The sequence below is a fragment of the Odocoileus virginianus genome, chromosome 27, assembly GCF_023699985.2.
Source record: "Odocoileus virginianus isolate 20LAN1187 ecotype Illinois chromosome 27, Ovbor_1.2, whole genome shotgun sequence".
In the NCBI taxonomy this organism is placed as follows: Eukaryota; Metazoa; Chordata; class Mammalia; order Artiodactyla; family Cervidae; genus Odocoileus; species Odocoileus virginianus.
The window spans coordinates 18,114,143-18,128,345 of NC_069700.1; the positions used below are offsets into that span (position 1 = coordinate 18,114,143).

At 35.1% G+C, this 14,203-nt stretch overlaps 1 protein-coding gene across 1 annotated transcript in view; it reads right to left on the minus strand.

Moving 5' to 3' along the window:
* The window catches only part of LOC110147941 (cylicin-2-like), a 56,205-nt gene extending 42,415 nt beyond the window's left edge, over positions 1–13,790 (minus strand). The window contains exons 1-6 of the mRNA XM_020909740.2: positions 13,772–13,790; positions 12,567–12,587; positions 12,359–12,379; positions 9,226–9,246; positions 9,027–9,047; positions 1,596–1,619 (exon numbers count right to left, since the gene is read on the minus strand). Coding sequence (XP_020765399.2) covers positions 1,596–1,619; positions 9,027–9,047; positions 9,226–9,246; positions 12,359–12,379; positions 12,567–12,587; positions 13,772–13,790 — 127 coding nt within the window. The remainder of the gene's footprint in view (positions 1–1,595; positions 1,620–9,026; positions 9,048–9,225; positions 9,247–12,358; positions 12,380–12,566; positions 12,588–13,771) is intronic.
* Positions 13,791–14,203: the final 413 nt, after the last annotated feature.

The following is a 14,203-nucleotide window of genomic DNA, read 5'->3' on the forward strand; positions in this document are numbered from 1 at the left end:
TTTAACATTCTTTGATTGTTTTTTCTTGTGTTTTATATCTGTTTTTCTAAATAAGATATTTATAGAGTTATTTTTTGATTTATAATAGTCCATTTTAATTTTTGACTGCTTACCAGGCTTTATTTCTCATATTCTGTCTCTTTTCCCTTACGATGCATGTTCCCTTCTTCAATCCTTCCAATATATTTTGTCACAATTTTTGATTAAAATAACATATTCAGTGATTACATTGTTACAAACCTATATCCACAGTTAAGGCTTATACAATGTTATGGTGGTTTTGTTTACTGTACAACTCTTTGTATTTGTAATTAACCTTTTTCTTTGTTTTAAAAGAAGCTTGTCCTTTGGATTTTATGCCATTTTAATGCCTTAACTGTCACTTTCTTTGCTTTTAGAAAGCACTGATTTCATTAGAGTGGTTAAAACTAGTGTGTTTGAACTGTTACATCTTCCTAAATCTCCTGTAATACTTTTCTCACAAATGGTTTTACAATGGATCTGGTAAAAGCCAGAGCAAGCAAATATCTTTCACATCATTAGATTAAAGCCATGAGAGATGAAAGTGAAAAAGGAAACTGTAACAGGGAAATACAAATCAAAAGCACAATGAGATATCACCTCACATGTTAGAGCGGCTATTATCAAAGAGGCAAGGATGCGAAGAAGAGGGAATGCTTGTGGACTGTTGGTGGAAATGTAAATTGGTGCAGCCACTATGGAAAACAGTATGGAGGGTCCTTAATAAGTTAAAAATAGAACTGCCATATGATTCAGTAATTCCACTTCTGAGTATTTATCCAAGGAAAATGAAAAAACTAACTTGATAGATATATGCACCCCCATGTCTATTGCACCATTATTTACAAGTCAATATATAGAAACAATTTGTGTCCATCAGCAGATAAATGGATGAAGATGTGGTGCATGTATACAGTGGAGTACTGTTCAGCATAAAAAGATGGATGGACTTTGAGGGGATTATGTCAAGTGAAATAAGCTAGACAAAGACAAATACTGTATGATCTCACTTAAGTTGGAATGTAAAAAAAAGAAAGCAACAAACCCCCAAACCCAAGATGTAGAGCGTAGACACAAAGAACAAATTGGTGGTTGCCAAAGGTTGAGGGTGGGAGTTGGGCAAAATGGGTGAAGGGCATTGAAAGGCACAAACTTCTAGTTGTAAAATAAATGAATCATGGGATATAGTGTATAGCTTGGCAACTATAGTTAATAATGAGAGAGTAGATTTAAAAAATTTTTGTCATAAGAAAAAAATTCTGTAACTATGCATGGTGAGGAATGTTAACCAGACTTACTGTGAAGTATATAAGTATCAAATCATTATGTTGTACACTTGCAACTGATATAATGGTCTATGTCAATTATACCACAGTAAGAAAATAACAAAAGAAAAAGGAACTGGGTAGCAAGTTGTGTGGTCTTTCCCCAGCATAAACAAAAGCCTAAGTGTAGTTTGTATGGAAGAAGATTGTTCTTCTAAAGATTCTCTACCAGAGTAAATTTTAAGACCAGAAGTAACAGAGTAATAAGATTTCAAGCAACTAGATATGAGAAATATGAGAGGAACTTACTCCTGGGTGATTCTTTAGTTGTAACTGAAATACAAACACAGATAAGAATTAGTGTTATTCTGTGAGGAAGAGAAAATAGCTCTTAAACAGTTTTTCATTATCAGCAAAATGCATAATTATATAAAAATTTAAAAATTGTGTTTTTATAATACATGTATATATGTTTTAAAATTAAAAATTTTATTGGCCTATAATGAAATTTAACCATATGACTTAATTCTTTATACCCCCAATTCCCTCCCCTAAGAATCAAGCACTTTCAGAAGTTTCAATAGGTGTTTTGTTTTCTGGTGTCATTTTTTTGTCTTTTAAAAAAATGGAAATATAGCTAACTTACAATATTATGTTGGTTTCAGGTACTCCATAGTGATTTGACATTTGCATCCATTACAAATCTGTCCCCATACACAGTTATTACAACATTGATGACCATATTTCTTATGCTGTATATTGCATGTGCATAACTTATTTATTTTGTAATTGGAAATCTGTGCCTCTTAATTCCCTTCACTTATTTGGCTCAGCCTTCCACCCTCTCCCCTCTTGTAATCACTCATTTGTCCTCTGTATCTACAAGTCTGTTTTTATTTTGTTTGAGTTTTTGCATTCTACAAATAACTGAGATCATGCAGTATTTGTCTTTCTTTGTTTGGCTTACTTCACTTATCATAATACCCTCTTGACTTCCCTGGTGGCTCAGACGGTAAAGAGTCTGCCTACAATGCTGGAGACCCGGGTTCAATCCCTGGGTTGGGAAGATCTCCCGGAGAAGGAAATGGCAACCCACTCCAGTATTCTTGCCTGTAAAATCCCATGGGCGGAGGAGCCTGGTAGACTACAGTCCATGGGGTCGCAAAGAGTTGGACATGACTGAGCGCCTTTTTTTTTTTTTAAATATCCTCTAGGTTTATTCATGTTGCATGTGGCAAGATTTCAATTTTTTTTAAAAGCTCAGTAATATTCCATGTGTGTATGTGTGTGTGTTCATCAATAGATAAATGAATAAAGAAGATGTAGTATATATATATTATTCATCTACATCAATAGACAAATGAATAAAGGTTTAATATCTATATATTAAATGAACACTTAGGTTGCTTCCATGTCTTGGCAATTGTAAACAGTGTTGTAGTGAACATTGGGGTACACTTTTCAAATTAGTATTTTTGTTTACTTCGAGTAACTACTTAGAAGTAAAGTTGCTGGATCATATGGCATTTTTATTTTTAAATTTTTAAGGAAACTCCATAATTCTACACCAATTTACAATCCCACCAACAATACATGAGGGTAACCTTTTCTTCACATCCTTGCCGAAACTTGTTATTTTATTTATTTACTTTTAGTGATAGCCTAAAGATGAGCACAATATCACTTTTAGCGATAGCCTAAAGATGGGCACAATAAAGGACAGAAATGTATTGACCTAACAGAAGCAGAAGATATTAAGAAGAGGTGGCAAGAATACACAGAAGAACTATACAAAAAAGATCTTTATGACCCAGATGGTGTGATCACTCACCTAGAGCCAGACATCCTGGAATGCAAAGTCAAGTGGGCCCTAGGAAGCATCACTTTTAACAAAGCTAGTGGAGGTGATGGAATTCCAGCTGAGCTTCAAATCCTAAAAGATGATGCTGTGAAAGTGCTGTACTCAATATGCCAACAAATTTGGAAAACTCAGCAGTGGCCACAGGACTGGAAGAGGTAAGTTTTTATTCCAATCCCAAAGAAAGGCAATGGCAAAGATATTCAAACTATGGCATAATTGCACTCATCTCACACGCTAGCAAAGTAATGCTCAAAATTCTCCAACTAAGGCTTCAACAGCACGTGAGCTGTGAACTTTCAGATGTTCAAGTTCTGGATTTAGAAAAGGCAGAGGAACCAGAGATCAAATTGCAAACATCTGCTGGATCAACAAAAAAGCAAGCAAGTTCCAGAAAATTATCTAACTCTGGTTTATTGACTATGCCAAACCCTTTGACTGTGTGGATCACAACAAACTGAGGAAAATTCTTCAAGAAAATTCTTCAAGGAAAATTCTTCTTCTACCAGACCACCTGACCTGCCTCTTGAGAAATCTGTATGCAGGTCAGGAAGCAACAGTTAGAACTGAACATGGAACAGACTGGTTCCAAATAGGAAAAGGAGTATGTCAAGGTTGTATATTGTCACCTTGCTTATTTAACTTATATGCAGAGTACATCATGTGAAATGCTAGGCTGATGAAGCACAAGCTGGAATCAAGATTGCCAGGAGAAATATCAGTAACCTCAGATATGCAGATGACACCACCCTTATGTCAGAAAGTAAAGAAGAAATGAAGAGCCTCTTGATGAAAGTGAAAGAGGAGAGTGAAAAAATTGGCTTCAAGCTCAACATTCATAAAACGAAGATCATGGCATCTGGTCCCATCAATTCATGGGAAATAGATGGGGAAACAGTGGAAACAGTGACAAACTTTATTTTTTCTGGGCTCCAAAATCCCTGCAGATGGTGACTGCAGCCATGAAGTTAAAAGACGCTTACTCCTTGGAAGAAAAGCTATGACCAACCTATACAGCATATTAAAAAGCAGAAACATTACTTTGCTAACAAAGGTCCATCTAGTCAAAGCTATGGTTTTTCCAGTAGTCATGTATGGATGTGAAAGTTGGACTATAAAGAAAGCTGAGCACCAAAGAACTGATGCCTTTTTTTTTTTTTTTTTTACTCTAGAGGCTGTTCCTCTCTTTTTTATTTATTTATTTATTTATTTATTTTTCCCATTTATTTTTATTAGTTGGAGGCTAATTACTTTACAGCATTGCAGTGGTTTTTGTCATACATTGAATTAGCCATGGATTTACATGTATTCCCCATCCCGGTCCCCCCTCCCACCTCCCTCTCCACCCCATCCCTCTGGGTCCTCCCAGTGCACCAGACCTGAGCACTTTTCTCATGCATCCAACCTGGGCTGGTGATCTGTTTCACCCTAGATATACATGTTTCGATGCTGTTCTCTTGAAACATCCCACCCTCGCCTTCTCCCAGAGTCCACAAGTCTGTTCTATACATCTGAGTCTCTTTTTCTGTTTTGCATATAGGGTTATCATTACCATCTTTCTAAATTCCATATATATGTGTTAGTATACTGTAATGGTCTTTATCTTTCTGGCTTACTTCGCTCTGTATAATGGGCTCCAGTTTCACCCATCTCATTAGAACTGATTCAAATGAATTCTTTTTAACGGCTGAGTAATATTCCATGGTGTATATGTACCACAGCTTCCTTATCCAATCATCTGCTGATGGGCATCTAGGTTGCTTCCATGTCCTGGCAATTATAAACAGTGCTGCGATGAACATTGGGGTGCACGTGTCTCTTTCAGATCTGGTTTCCTTGGTGTATATGCCTAGAAGTGGGATTGCTGGGTCATATGGCAGTTCTATTTCCAGTTTTTTAAGAAATCTCCACACTGTTTTCCATAGCGGCTGTACTAGTTTGCATTCCCACCAACAGTGTAAGAGGGTTCCCTTTTCTCCACACCCTCTCCAGCATTTATTGCTTGTAGACTTTTGGATAGCAGCCATCCTGACTGGCGTGTAATGGTACCTCATTGTGGTTTTGATTTGCATTTCTCTGATAATGAGTGATGTTGAGCATCTTTTCATGTGTTTTTTAGCCATCCGTATGTCTTCCTTGGAGAAATGTCTGTTTAGTTCTTTGGCCCATTTTTTGATTGGGTCATTTATTTTTCTGGAGTTGAGCTGGAGGAGTTGCTTGTATAGTTTTGAGATTAATCCTTTGTCTGTTGCTTCGTTTGCTATTATTTTCTCCCAATCTGAGGGCTGTCTTTTCACCTTGCTTATAGTTTCCTTTGTTGTACAAAAGCTTTTAAGTTTCATTAGGTCCCATTTGCTTATTTTTGCTTTTATTTCTAAAATTCTGGGATGTGGGTCATAGAGGATCCTGCTGTGATTTATGTCGGAGAGTGTTTTGCCTATGTTCTCCTCTAGGAGTTTTATAGTTTCTGGTCTTACATTTAGATCTTTAATCCATTTTGAGTTTATTTTTGTGTATGGTGTTAGAAAGTGTTCTAGTTTCATTCTTTTACAGGTGGTTGACCAGTTTTCCCAGCACCACTTGTTAAAGAGGTTGTCTTTTTTCCATTGTATATCCTTGCCTCCTTTGTCGAAGATAAGGTGACCATAGGTTCGTGGATTTATCTCTGGGCTTTCTATTCTAGAACTGATGCTTTTGAATTGTGATGTGGGAGAAGACTCTTGAGAGTCCCTCGGACTTCAAGGAGATCCAATCAGTCAATCCTGAAGGAAATTAGTCCTAAATATTCATTGGAAGGACTGATGCTGAAGCTGAAACTCCAATCCTTTGGCCACCTGATGCGAAGAACTGACTCGTTGGAAAAGACCCTGATGCTGGGAAAGATTGAAGGCAGGAGGAGAAGGGGACAACAGAGAATGAGATGGTTGGATGGCATCACCGACTTGATGGACCTGAGTTTGAGTAAGCTCCGGGAGTTGGTTGGTAATGTATGGGGAAGCCTGGCATGCTGCAGTCCATGGGGTTGTAGTCAGACATGACTGAGCGACTGAACTAAACTGATTCTGATGGCTATCTCATTGTTGATTTGCGTTTCTTTGATAATTAATGCTATTCGGCATCTTTTCATGTACCTTTTGGCCATTTCTGTGTCTTCTTTGGGAAAATTGTCTATTTAGGTCCTATGCCCTTTTTTTAATTGTTTTTTTTTGGAGGGAGTTTGTTTGTTCTTTTTAGATGTTGAGTTTATTGAGTTCTTTGTATGTTTTAGATATTAGCCTTTTATCACATATCATTTGCAAATATCTTTTCTCATTCATTGAATTGCCTTTTTGTTTTGTTGATAATGTACTTTGATGTGCAGAAGCTTTTTAGTTTGAGGTATTCCTGTTTGTTTACTTTTGCTTTTATTTCCCTTGTTTGAGGAGACATACTCATGAAATATTGCTAAGAGTGATGTCAAAGAGTATATTGCCTATGTTTTCTTCCAGATTTTTTGTGGTTGAACATCTTACATTTAAGTCTTTAATTAAAGTTTATTTTTGATTTTATTTTTGAGTATGGTGTGATAAAGTCCAGTTTGACCCTTTTGTGTGTGGTTATTCAGTTTTCCCACCACCATTTACTGAAAGAAAGAAAGTGAAAGTTGTTCAGTCATGTCCAACTCTTTGTGACCCCATGGACTGTAGCCTGCCAGACTCCTGTGTCCATGGAATTCTCCAGGCAAGAATACTGGAGTGGGTAGCTGTTCCCTTCTCTAGAGAATCTTCCCAACCCAGGGATCAGACCCAGGTCTTCCGCATTGCAGGCAGATTCTTTACCGTCTGAGCCAACAGGGAATTCTTCATTGCATATTCTTGGACTCTTTTTTTTAAATTAATTTATCAAATATTCATGGATTCATTGCTGGGCTCTCCTTTTCTTTTACTCTATATGTCTGTTTTTATGCTAGTATCATGCAGTTATGAATATTATAACATAATAAAGTTTGAATCAGAGAGCATTTAAGCTTTAAGAATTTTGTTTCAAATTTTCTTCTGCTTGCATTCCTCTGTTATTTCTTAGACATAACAGTTTAGCCTTTTAAAATAAGTCTTTTCCAGAAATATAGATCAATGGAACAGAATAGAAAGCCCAGAGATAAATCCATGAACCTATGGTCACCTTATCTTCGACAAAGGAGGCAAGGATATACAATGGAAAAAAGACAACCTCTTTAACAAGTGGTGCTGGGAAAACTGGTCAACCACCTGTAAAAGAATGAAACTAGAACACTTTCTAACACCATACACAAAAATAAACTCAAAATGGATTAAAGATCTAAATGTAAGACCAGAAACTATAAAACTCCTAGAGGAGAAGATAGGCAAAACACTCTCCGACATAAATCACAGCAGAATCCTCTATGACCCACATCCCAGAATTTTAGAAATAAAAGCAAAAATAAACAAATGGGACCTAATGAAACTTAAAAGCTTTTGTACAACAAAGGAAACTATAAGCAAGGTGAAAAGACAGCCCTCAGATTGGGAGAAAATAATAGCAAACGAAGCAACAGACAAAGGATTAATCTCAAAACTATACAAGCAACTCCTCCAGCTCAACTCCAGAAAAATAAATGACCCAATCAAAAAATGGGCCAAAGAACTAAACAGACATTTCTCCAAGGAAGACATACAGATGGCTAACAAACACATGAAAAGATGCTCAACATCACTCATTATCAGAGAAATGCAAATCAAAACCACAATGAGGTACCATTACACGCCAGTCAGGATGGCTGCTATCCAAAAGTCTACAAGCAATAAATGCTGGAGAGGGTGTGGAGAAAAGGGAACCCTCTTACACTGTTGGTGGGAATGCAAATTAGTACAGCCGCTATGGAAAACAATGTGGAGATTTCTTAAAAAACTGGAAATAGAACTGCCATATGACCCAGCAATCCCACTTCTAGGCATACACTCTGAGGAAACCAGATCTGAAAGAGACACGTGCACCCCAATGTTCATCGCAGCACTGTTTATCATAGCCAGGATGTGGAAGCAACCTAGATGCCCATCAGCAGACGAATGGATAAGGAAGCTGTGGTACATATACACCATGGAATATTACTCAGCCATTAAAAAGAATTCATTTGAATCAGTTCTAATGAGATGGATGAAACTGGAGCCCATTATACAGAGCGAAGTAAGCCAGAAAGATAAAGACCATTACAGTATACTAACACATATATATGGAATTTAGAAAGATGGTAACGATAACCCTATATGCAAAACAGAAAAATAGACACAGATGTATAGAACAGACTTTTGGACTCTGTGAGAGAAGGCAAGGGTGGGATGTTTCGAGAGAACAGCATCTAAACATGTATATTATCTAGGGTGAAACAGATCACCAGCCCAGGTTGGAGGCATGAGAGAAGTGCTCAGACCTGGTGCATTGGGAAGACCCAGAGGGATCGGGCGGAGAGGGAGGTGGGAGGGGGGATCGGGATGGGGAACACATGTAAATCCATGGCTGATTCATGTCAATGTTTGACAAAACCCACTACAATATTGTAAAGTAATTGGCCTCCAAATAATAAAAAAAATAATAAATAAATAAATAAATAAATAAATAAATAAATTCAGATAAAAGGCAATTAGCCTCCAACTAATAAAAATAAATGGAAAAAAAAGAATAAAAAAAATAAATAAAATGTCTTTTCTCTCAATTTAATGGGTTCTTAAGCATGCCTGGAGGAAAATGAAATTTTAATTTTCAGCCTCAGTATCCCAATAGTACTCTTAATAACAAGATTTATAAAAGTGTAGGAAAGGAAATGTTTTCTTTTTCCCAAGAAAGCAACACCTATCTTGGTGGTAAGCAATATAGAGGGAACTTACCCGTTTGTGTTGATACAGTTCCTATAGAAACAAATACAAAAAAACATATAAGTTAACTTAAAGGTGATACAGCAATTATTTCTAATTTTTAAATGATAGATGCAAATCTAGAAATGAAATGATGACAGATGGAGAACACAAAGATCTCGTGTTAATTGATATGAAAACACAATATCTGAGATTCAAAGGAGGAACTTACTGACAGGTTTTGAAGTCACAACTGAAATAAGAAGAAAAAAAGATATAGGCATTTGTTGCCCATTAGGAGGAAATTAGTTTTCTTTGCTATGTTTCTAAAATCATACTATAGAATTAAAAAGTTACATAAGTTATTTAAATCAAAATTATCCTATATCAAAGTTCATATATGTATTTTAAAAGTAAGATTATTTTATGTGAGTAAAAACAGCAATTCTCTGACCATTTCCTTCTTGCCCTTAATTTCCTTTCCATTTTCATCCCTTTGGAGTGTCATTTAATATTTGGTTATAAAAGGTCTATTTTAGGATTAAAAAGTATGGATAATGTATAAAGGCTTCCTACTATGGGCAACTGTGCTTAGCCTCTTTTTTTCTACCCTTCTCCAATTCAATTTCCATGTACCTATAAGAAACCAGTTGAACATTTTTTTTTTTTTTTGGTAAATCAGTATATTTTGTTAGCAATATCATGATTATGTGAATTATTTTTATTGCTGAGTCATAATATTCTAGCTTTCATGTGCAAAATTTTCTTTTCTCTGAGGTAATTCTTTGTTTTTTGGGATTTCTTACATAGACTTAGAAGATTTTTGCCTTTTGTTATTTTTCCTCATTTAAGTGAGTTTCTGGAGGGAAAAGAAGATGGTGTCATATTCAATTATCTTTTTAATAATTATATTTTATTTTTTAAGTTTTTGGCCATGCTGTGTGGCTTCTGTGGGATCTTAGTGCCTGACCAAAGGTTGAACCCAGGCCTTTGACAGTGAGAACACAGAGTCCTAACCACAGGACCACCATGGAATTTCCCATATTCAGTTATTTTAATATGGCTTCTGATATTCTTCTTTGGTGATTATACAATTAGAAATGGTCACATTCCAAAATTGCAAATGTTTCACAATTAGTGATCCAAATTATCCCAAGATTAAAAATAGAAAGAGAAGGTACTTAGTGAAAAAATAAAAAAAAATATTTCTCTCTAAGTTAGAGTGATTTAAAAATTGAAGTTATAACTTGCAAAACTCAAAAGTTTTCCTTTTCACAAACAGAATGTGCAGATGTCAAAACTAACTTACAGATGGATTTTGAAGTCTCAACCAAAGCACAAACAAAACTAATGCAATATTCTTTGCTTAATGAAAGAAAACTAGATTTTCTTATAATATTTTTGACTTAGTCACAATATAAAATGGACCTGCTCAAATATATTATTAATGTTTACTTATTTATGAAAGTCATATATTTTCTAGTTTTAAAGTCCACTTGTTTTATAGGTGTGTAGCAAAAGTAATTAGTTCCTTAGTGAATATATTCATAGTTGGATTTTTCTCTTCAAAGGCATTTATTCAATATTTGTGTGCAATCTCTTTTTCTGGGACTTACAAGAAATATTTCAAAACTGCTTTCTCGATATGTGGTTTCTTGTATTTTTAGTTTTAAATATCATGTACTGATTTCTTACTCTCAAGATTAGTCCTTCTTGTTCCTCCATATAGCCGTATTTTAAGGTAAATCCAATGAGTCACACCCTTGTGTAATGCACTCCACTTGAGTGAGAATAGAACCTATAGTTAATAGCAGTTGGCAAAGGTTATAGGACAGTCACTACCATGATAGTGTTACAGCATCTATGGCTTAGTTCTAAAGGCTGGAGATTCTGCTGGCTTTGAAGATGTAAGCTTCTATGTTGTGTGAATGTCTTTGAAAGAATAAGGTAGGAAGAAACTTTAGAAGTCTCTAACATCTGAGAGTGGCCTCAGTTGACAGCCAGTAAGAAAGTGGACACCTCACGAAAGAGACATATAGTATATTGTGAAATAACCTAACAAACATGACATTTTAGTTACAGAAGTGAGGCAGAGAGAATAGGACAGGCACTAAAGGGAATGTTAAATGAAATAAAAGGAAAATAATTCCTGTTGGAAGTATGGAAGTATGGTTATTTGGGATGCAACAAGCATAACACAAATTAGAAGTAAATATTATATGTTTAAAAATAATGAAAAGGCATTATCAGGTTAAAATAAATGCTGATTTAAAATACATCTTAGCAAAAATGAAAGATGAAAATCACATGGCCATCTCAAAAGACAGAGAAAAAGCATTTGACAAAATTAAACATTTATTTAGAATAAAAACTCTCAACAAAGTGGAAACAGAGGGAATGTATATTATCATAGTAAATACCACATATGACAAACCCGCAGCCAATATTACACTCAATAGTGAAAAGCTGAAAGCATTTCCTTTAAGATTGGGTATAAGACAAGGATGCCCACTCACACCACTTTTATTCAGCATAGTTTTGGAAGTCCTAGCCACAGCAGTTAGACAAGAAAAAGAAATAAAGGGATCCAAACTGGAAAGGAATAAAACTATCACTGTTTGTAGGTGACATAATGCTATTTTTAAAAAATCCTAATGATACCACTGAAAAGCTATTAGGACTCATCAATGAATTCAGTAAAATTTCAGGATATAGAATTATTATATGGAAATCTGTTGCATATCTATATACTAACAATGAACTGTCAGAAAGATAAAGGAGACAATCCCTGTATCCAGGGCTTCTTTCATCCATTTTTTCCTGAGAATATTAAATTGTGGGATCAAAGTAGAAGCTTGATTGAGAGGAGTGGAAGAGATGATTTATATAGACTTATTTTTAACAAACTTTCAGCTGATCATCCTGTCTTCATTTCTGCTTTTAGGTGGTTGGTTAAATGTTACCCAGTCTGGAAATTCTGAGTCCTCTGATTTTACTGTTAGATTTAATTCTCTTGAATTTTCTGGGATTCATGTTTTGTCTTAGCTAGGTTAGTTATTACTCATCCATCTGCTTTTAAACTTGAATAGTTTTGTTTCAGATTTTCATCTGCTTATTTCTTTTTTTATTTCTAGACATCATAGTTTTGCCTTAAACTCTTTTTCTGTTATTTAATGTGTTTCCAGGAGTGCGTGGAGGAAAATATAGTTTTTCAAGTGTTCATCTTCAACCTAAAGTACTCCAGTATTACTCTTATAATAATGGGATTTAAACAGTTATGACAGTCATCACTATATAATTAAAATATTTTTCTACTCATCAGATACCAAAGTGTACTAGCAATAAGAGATAGATAAGGAGCTTACTGGTTTGTCCTGAGGTAGTCCCTACAGAAACAAACACAAATAGACATATAAGCTAACAAAGGTATTATTTTCTGCAGTTCTCTAAATAGTATATTTACAAAGCTAGAAATGAAGACAACTAAAGTATGCAACTATTCCTTGTAGGTTATTTTCAACCCAGGATATTTGAGATTTAAAAGAAAACTTACCAAAATAAAATAAAACTTACCAACCGGTTTCGAAGTGACAGCTGAAATAGAAAAAAAGAAAAAAAAAAGGCATTTATTATCTCTTAGAAGACTACTTTTCCTTAATATTGTTCTGAAATCAACCTATAGAATGCAAAGTTTGCATGAATTGTTTAATTTTTCTTAAAGCACATGTATTTATTTTTTTGAAATTTATTTACTTATTTGTCTGTGTTGGGAACTTCATTGTGTCATGCAGGCGCTTTCATTGTGGTACAGTAGTTGCAGCATGCAAGCTCTCTAGTTGTGGTGAGTGGATTCAGCAGTTGTGGTATGTGGGTTTAGTTGCCCTGAGGCATGTGGGAGCTTAGTTCCCCAACTAGGGATTGAACTTGCATCCCCTGTATTGCAGGGCAAATTCCTAAACCCTGGACCACCAGAGATGTCACCACACACTTATTTGAAAAGCCAAATTATTGAAGTTAAAACCACCAGTTCTCTTACTCATCTATTCTTACCTGTTATTTTCTTTTACTTACATAGTTTTGTGAGGGAGGACTTTAGAACTAATATTTAGTTGTGGAATAATTGTATGATATTTCATAATTTTCCTATTTTGGGTAATGAACATTTTTAAAGAAGGAATATTTCTGAACTTATTCTGAAACTGGTATCACTCTGATACCAAGACTAGGCAAAGTCGTACAAATAAGAAATTACAGCTCAATATCACCTGATGAAATAGATGCAAAAATCCTCAATAAAATATACAACAATGTCAACTTACTGACATGTTTGAAAGCCACAACTGAAATAGGAAGACAAATAAAAGTATAGGTGTTTGTTCATTAGAAGGTGAATTACTTTTACTTTGGAGCTTCCCTGGTGGCTCAATGGTAGAGAATATGCTGGCCAATGCAGGAGACTCAGGAGATATGGGTTTGACTCCTGGGTCAGGAAGATCCCCTGGAGAAGGAAATGGCAACCCCCTCCACTATTTTTGCCTAGGAAAATCCCACGGACAGAGAAGACTGGCAGGCTACAGTCCATGGGGATGCAAAAGAGTCTGACACAACTGAACAACTAAACAACAACTTTTACTTTATATCTTTCTAAAATTACGCACTGGAATTAAAAATTTACCTTTATTTATTAATTTTAATATATCAAAGTACCTATATGTACTTTAAAAATCAAATTGTTTTTTAAAATTAATATGCCAGTCCTCTTACCAATCAAATCTTACTCCCTGTTTCTTCTTTCATTTTCACTATGTTAAGGAGGTTTGGCTATTGAGCGATATTCAATACTAGAATATCTACAAGATAGCTTATGATTTTTACAATTTGAACTAGCTTCCTCTTGTGGAAATCAAGGTTTTACCTCTTTTTCTACCCTTCTCTCTTGCTCTTTCTCCAACAAAATCACGTCACATTAAAAAGAAAATCAGTATGTTAGCAATACCATGATCATAAAATAATCTTTGTAGTTGAGCCATTTATCAGTTTTCTTGTGCAAACTTTTCTTTGACTTGCAGTTAATTTCTGCAATCTTTCCTGTTTTCTTAAAATGTTTTACAGGTTTGTGGCTTTTATAATTTGCTTAGCCATTTTAGCAAGCTTCAGGAGGAAAGAGAAGAAAGTGCCCAGCTTTTGATTTGTATAATATTGTCTCTGAT